At 40.2% G+C, this 7,057-nt stretch overlaps 1 protein-coding gene across 1 annotated transcript; it reads left to right on the top strand.

The window, feature by feature from the left end:
- Nucleotides 1–665: 665 nt before the first annotated feature.
- Nucleotides 666–3,176, top strand: DEFB115 (defensin beta 115). Its single transcript, XM_063089148.1, has 3 exons — nt 666–759; nt 2,612–2,769; nt 3,165–3,176. Exons 1-3 carry the CDS (start codon nt 666–668, stop codon nt 3,174–3,176), a joined length of 264 nt encoding a protein of 87 aa, XP_062945218.1.
- Nucleotides 3,177–7,057: the final 3,881 nt, after the last annotated feature.

The raw sequence follows: 7,057 nt of genomic DNA on the forward strand, positions 1-7,057 counted from the left end.
CTTTTCTAATGCCCTCTTTGACGGAGAACACACAGGAAATACGTTTGCTCTATTATTTGAGGCCGAATGCATAGAAATGGATAATATTAAGGATTTGGAGAAGGGAATTATGATAAAAAAGCAGAGTTAAAAGAGCTGAGCTACAAGTTTGGTTATGAGCTCTCTCGCCCTAGTCTGTTTCTTTGTGTGTTTGCGTGTTTTTTCCCTTGCTCGAAGTACCCTAGACAACTGTCTTCTGGGCCTGGGTTTTCCTAGCCGAGAATTGCCAGTTCTAAGACCTACCCAAATATGAGTGAATGCCATACATTCAATGTTTTTCAACACGTTTACTGCACACTCTGGACATGTAGAAATGATCAGCCTGTTTCTACTTTCAGGAGTCTTGCTGTTAAAAAGTGCCCTTGAGGTATCAATCTGGTACGGAGGATGAATTAGAAAAGCACTTAGTTCCAATGCACCATGATAAACATTATGCGGAAGGAAAGAAGAAGAGAGTCTGTGAGAACACAGGGAAAGGGGCTAAACCATGCAAGGAGAGAGGCAGCAAAGGCTCCCTGGAGAGTGGGTGTAACATTCTGCCTTTCTCTGATTTATTGTCTGTGACTCGGCGCTACCTAGGTCAGTAGAATGCTGAGTGCAGACCCAGATTCCCCAGCATATTCAGTATGCTGCCAGGTTATTTCTCACCCCTCTCAGGAGACATTAAACTCCTGTTCCTGACCTTGGCTGTCCTTGTGGTCCTGGCTCAGACTTCCCCAGGTAACCGGAACTGTGGAGAGGAGGGAAAAGGGGGTAAGAATGGGGTCATACCCATAGAACCACTGGAAAACTGAACTGCATGGGACAGCCCACAGGGATGGGTGAGATCTGGTGAAAAGCCTTATAATGAATATGCCCCCATAATAAGGGCAGCTTGTCACTCCCAACCATGATGATCCTTTTCATTAGGGAGTCTGAAAAATATCAGCAGAGGCCATATTGTCTTATATGAAGTCCCTTTCATTTGCAGAAGCAATCTCAGTATCCCTGTGTCCTTAATGTGTTTCGCCCAAATGCCAACAGAGTCTTGGCCCAGGTTTTTCTCACTTCATCCCCACTTCCAGTTGATAACACCTCCTGCAGTAACCAGTGTCATTACTTCACTTCTCCATTGTTGTTTGGCTTTGAATTCTCCTTTAACAGCAAGCAGAGGAAGCATCTTGCTCTTGTCTTAGAATATGTGGTGAAAATGTTGTAGGTTGATGTCGGATAGGTACAGGTTTGCAAAAATAGGCTCTAAGATGATAGAAAGAACATGTGCTCTGGGGACAGGTAAACAAGATTTAAATACAGACCCTGCTCAAAATAGCCACACACACACACACACACACACACACACACACACACACACACACACACAAATCATCATATCATTCTCTATCCCCTTTACCCTGTGTGTGTTTATGTTAAGGTGGGTTTAGAACAGAAGATTCTGAATTTTAGATTGAACACAGCCAAAGCTCTTTAACAACACAACAGGTTTTATGGCCAGGTGGTAAATAACTTTCTAATGGAAATGTTTTCCCCTTAGGCTTCTTGGGTGCTCTAAAGTTTATGATTTTTAAATCCATAATTGTCTTTTGGATCATTGCTATTGGAAACCACATCCTCTCTTGAATCAGCTTTTCAAGCTGAAAGCCATAGCCAATCACTCAGTTGCTCTAGAATCAAAATAAGGTAATTCTGGGCTAACCCTGAGTTGGTTTCAGCCTGCTTTAAACTCTGGTAAGGGCAATGAGAATAGAGGAGAGAGCTGCAGATATGAAAGGCATTTTGGAGAAAGAATCAGCACATTGACTAATGGAATATTGGAATGGAAAAGTAAGACTCAAGGTGACTCTGATTTTTCCAGCCTGAATGTCCTGGTGAGAAAAAGACAATTGGAGATTATCTCCCAGGAGGGTAGGTTGGGAAAAAGACAAATGGAGACAATCTGTAATTTAAACCAAGATACCATGACCTCTCAACGAAACTCAGTGCGTTGGGAAGCTGGGTCTGCACTCTCCATTTTATTGACCTAGGTAGGGCTGAGTCACAGACAATAAATTAGAGAAGGGCAGAGTATTGCACCACTCAAAACATCAGCCTGCAGGTTAGCAATATAAATCGATCCTGCTCTAGACATCTTCTAGGGCAAGCACCTGGAACAGTGCCTGGCACGTAGTAGGAGCTCAACAAATTGCTGTTGAGGGAATAATGAATATAGAGGGGGGGAAATCCCAGATAATTGAAGACTTAAGCCTACTCCTTGGCAAGCACCTAGATTTAAAGAAGAAATAGAACCAGAGTTAGTGAGATTGAAAAATGGCAGATGGAAACATCATAAGCAAAGGAATAAAGTTCAATTAGAACTGCTTGGAGAAAGGAAGATAACTACTCGTGTCTACTACATGTCGAGGCCAGCAGTAGGCCTTCTACATGCAAAGATTTATAGCATTCCCCAAAACACTATTAAATGTCAAGATCAATGTTTCTCTCTCACCATTATGCATACTATTACCAATACTTTAGTATAACAGTATTTGCTCTTTTTTGTGTATTTATATATTAATCTCTTTGCTTATTTTGATAGATGGATGGTTCAAAAGATGTTATTATGGAATTGGCAAATGCAGGAAATCATGCAAAAAAAATGAGAAGAAGAAAGAAAAATGTGCAGAAAAATATGTTTGCTGCATCCATAAGTCAAACTGGAAACTCTCACACATTCACACGAAAGAAAAGACAACAGTAAGGCTATGTATTTATTTGAGACTTCTGACTTCATAATTTTAATAGTCATTAAATGGCTATCTCGGGGCACCTACATGGTCCTTCATTTCTGTTGAGTCTTCATAGTGTCCGTTAAAGAAAATATGTCCATTCTAGTTAGCAGTATATCTATATAGTCTTCTGTAGCCCAACGACTGTCTAGGATGTCCCAGGATATGACTGGTAATATCAGTTCTCATGGTGAAAGAATTTTATAAGGTCTGAGCCCCTGATCAGGTGCAACTAGGTCTCTGAATGTAGAAGTTTTCAGGTAAACGTAAACTGCACCTTGGCCATAGATCCTTATCTAATGTCTCATCCTAGAGAGTTTAGATAGGCCAGTGTGATCGGAACATCTCCATTTACCTCTTTAGCTCAAGATTTAGCTCAAGTCTCTGCCTTAATGTCTCACTCTTGGAATTTATCCCTTACCCTAAGTCCAAAGATTGGCATGCCTTTTGACCAGAGGACAACCACTCCTGCCCCAACCAAATGGAAGGGGGAAATAGTAGAAGAAGAAAAAAAAAAAAAAAAGCTTCAACATGTACTGAGAACTTAGTATGTGCATGGCCTTGTCCTAAGCACTTTACATGCATAACCTCATTTTAACCTAATAACACCTCCATGAATATACCCAGAGGAATGGAAATCATCAAGTCGAAGGTATACCTGTTCCCCAATGTTCACTGCAGCACTCTTTACAATAGCCAAGAGTTGGAACCAGCCCAAATGTCCATCATCAGATGAGTGGATACGGAAAATGTGGTACATCTACACAATGGAATACTACTCAGCTATAAAAACGAATGAAATACTGCCATTTGCAACAACATGGATGGACCTCGAGAGAATTATATTAAGTGAAACAAGTCAGGCACAGAAAGAGAAATACCACATGTTCTCACTTATTGGTGGGAGCTAAAAATCAATATATAATCCATGAAATAGAAACTAGTATTATGTCCCTTTGCCAGAAGAAATTAACTCACAGAGAGCAGAAGTGATTTGCCCCAAATGGCACAGATAGCTAGTTCGGTAGTAGGACTTTGAACCCACAGTCCCTGGGTTCAGACACTGTGCTTCCTCATCATCAAAAAAGATTGGGGCAGTAAGAAAAGCTTCACTTTACTCTTCCCATCAAGAACAAACCACCTTAATGTGGAAGGTGTGGTGAAAGAAAAAGCTTTGTGCATTCTGTTGTGGTTGAAATGTGTAATGAGCCCAATCCTAACTGATGTATCCAGGTGCTAATAGGGGTTACCTAGGGTTGCACTTATGGGGGAAGTGGTTCTCACTTTGCAGACAGTCTAAGTTCAGGAGCCCCTGCCAGTCAAATCTAAAGTTGAAAATTATCCCTAGCCTCTGTGGACACAATTATCTGGAGAACACAGTCTGAAGGCAAGGTACAGCAATCATCTCAATAACGGCAGCCACTAACCCTTCAACCCATTTCTCAAAGTACTTCACATTAGTTCTCTCATTTTCCTGTAACACTATGAGGCAAGATTCATGGCCTGAACCTTAAAGAATGTCCTTGGGATATCTGGAGAGTGGATCAGAGGCTGGGTCTCAGATTTCCTAGGCACAGTGACTGCAATCAATACTTCAAGTTCAGACCACACCAGTGACTGCAGAAAATCTTTAGAAGCCACAAGTTCCTGTACCAAGAGCTTGTATGTATTTTTGGCTAGAGAAATTATGCCCACAGATGGACTGAGGAGTCTCACAGGTTGTGTAAACAGTTATGTAAACTCCAGGCTCATAGTCCCAAAGAGGCGAAAAAGTGCAGTAATTTATATGGACCAGTAGGGTATGGCTTAGTCACCTTGTCACTCTACGCTTCAGTTTGACCATCTCCAAAGTGGAAGTGTTGGACTAGATAAGAAACTCTGTATACTCTTCAACCCATAAGACCTTCATTCTTTTTAAATTATGGTGAAAATCCACTCTCTACCTATGACTTCAGAAGATGCCACCTTAGAGAGGAAAGGCAAGAATAAAGAGAGACACCGGGAAATAGAAAAGTGATCCTCAGTGTAAGTTCTCAAGCCACAACCATAAAACACATTTTAGACACTTTCTTGTCCCCCACTGCCACCACCAACACACACACACAGACACAGAGACCTTCCAAGTCTGCCCCCATAGCACCTGCTCTCCATTCTAGTTCAGCCATCATCCTCCCTTGCCATGGCTATGGAATAAATTTTGTCACCCCCCCCAAAAATTTACAGGTTGAAGGAGAAACCCCCAGTACCTCAGAATGTGACTGCATTAGGAGATAGGGTCTTTAAAGAGGTAGTTAAGTTAAAAATGAGGTCTTTACTGTGTGCTATGATCCAATATGACTGGTGTCCTTGTAATAAAGGATTAAGACATAATTACTTTCAATATAACTATGACACACAGAAAGAAGACCATGTTAAGACTCAGGAAGATGATGGCTGTCTTACAAGCCAAGGAAAGAAGCTTCAGAAGAAACAGACCTTACTGACACCTTAATCTCAGACTTTTAGCCCCCAGAATTGAGACAAAATAAATTTCTCTTGTTTAAACCACCCAGTCTCTGGAACTATGTTATGACAGTCCTAGCAAACTAATACATACTAATACCTACTATAACATTTGCATAGGATAGCTAATATCCAAAAGACTGTGAATGATAAATGCTGGCGAGGTTCCAGAGAAAAAGGAACTCTCATACATTGTTGGTGGGACTGCAAAATGGTGCAGCCTCTATGGAAAATGGTATGGAGGTTCCTCAAACAATTGCAGATAGATCTACCATATGACCCAGCTATCCCACTGCTCGGAATATACCCAGAGGAATGGAAATCATCAAGTCGAAGGTATACCTGTTCCCCAATGTTCATCGCAGCACTCTTTACAATAGCCAAGAGTTGGAACCAGCCCAAATGTCCATCATCAGATGAGTGGATACGGAAAATGTGGTACATCTACACAATGGAATACTACTCAGCTACAAAAACGAATGAAATACTGCCATGTGCAACGACATGGATGGACCTTGAGAGAATTATATTAAGTGAAACAAGTCAGGCACAGAAAGAGAAATACCACATGTTCTCACTTATTGGTGGGAGCTAAAAATAAATAAATAAACAAACTGGGGGGGAGGGAAGAAGACATAACAATTACAATTCCTTGAAGTTGATAGACAAGTGAACAGAAAGGAGTTTGTTTTGGGGGGGGAGAGGGAGGTTTCAGTAATGGGACACGATAATCAACCCCATTGTATATTGACAAAATAAAACAAAATTAAAAAAAAACTTTACACACTTTTTCCCATAGCTATTAACAAGAGCAATTTCACTGACATGCATAGATGACATCACTACAAGTAGCTTCAGTTCCAGGTTTCCATTCCCTCACTCTTGATATTGATAGCAAAATGTATCCAATTTCAGTCATGTTAAAATGTGCAGCTAATATCCTATATTTTGAAATCAAGTATATATGATGCATGCCACTCCTGTTATGTGACTCACAGATCTAACCTATTTATTTACATATGCACAACATTGTGACAAAGTTCACAGAAAAAAAGTAAGTGGTGATTCTAATTATGATTAGTGACATCGGCAAAGTGGTTTTCTCCTTCTGTGTTTTTTGGTTCCAATTCCATATCTTTTTTTATTAAGGTAAAAACACATAACATAAAATTTACCATCTTAACTATTTTTACATGCACAGTTCAGTAGTGTTAAGTATATTTACATTGTTGTGAAAGAGATCTCTAGAACTTTTTCATTTTAACATCTGAAACCCTATACTCATTAAACAACTCCCCTTATAACGTTCCTTCCAGTCCCTGATAACCACCATTCTACTTTCTGTTTCTGTGAATCTGACTACTTTAGATAACTCATACATATAAAATCACAGAGTACTTGCCTTTTTTGACTGGCTTATTTCTTAATATAGTGTTCTCAAGTTTTGTTTATATTGTCACAAAGAACAGAATTTCTTCCTTTTTAAGTCTTTAAAGTATTCCATTGTGTATGTATATTACACCTTCTTTATCCACTCACCTGTGATGAACATTGTTTTAGTCTGTTTTGTGTTGCTACAACAGAACTACCTGAGACTGGGTAATTTATAAAGAAAAGAGGTTTATTTGGCTTACGATTCTGGGACAGCTGCATCAGGCACCGGCCTCAGGCTGCTTCTACTCATGGCGAAAAATAGCAGGCTGCCAGTGGGTACAAGCAGATCACATGGTGAGAGGAAGCAAGAGAGAGAGAGA

The sequence above is a fragment of the Cynocephalus volans genome, chromosome 1 (assembly GCF_027409185.1).
Source record: "Cynocephalus volans isolate mCynVol1 chromosome 1, mCynVol1.pri, whole genome shotgun sequence".
NCBI classification, from domain to species: Eukaryota; Metazoa; Chordata; class Mammalia; order Dermoptera; family Cynocephalidae; genus Cynocephalus; species Cynocephalus volans.

Bases quoted from the DNA above. Each gene is read 5' to 3' on its own strand.
- DEFB115 (XM_063089148.1), top strand. From the start codon at position 666: ATGCTGCCAGGTTATTTCTCACCCCTCTCAGGAGACATTAAACTCCTG. The intron at 760-2,611 runs GTAACCGGAACT...TTATTTTGATAG, and splicing joins CCTGGCTCAGACTTCCCCAG to ATGGATGGTTCAAAAGATGT.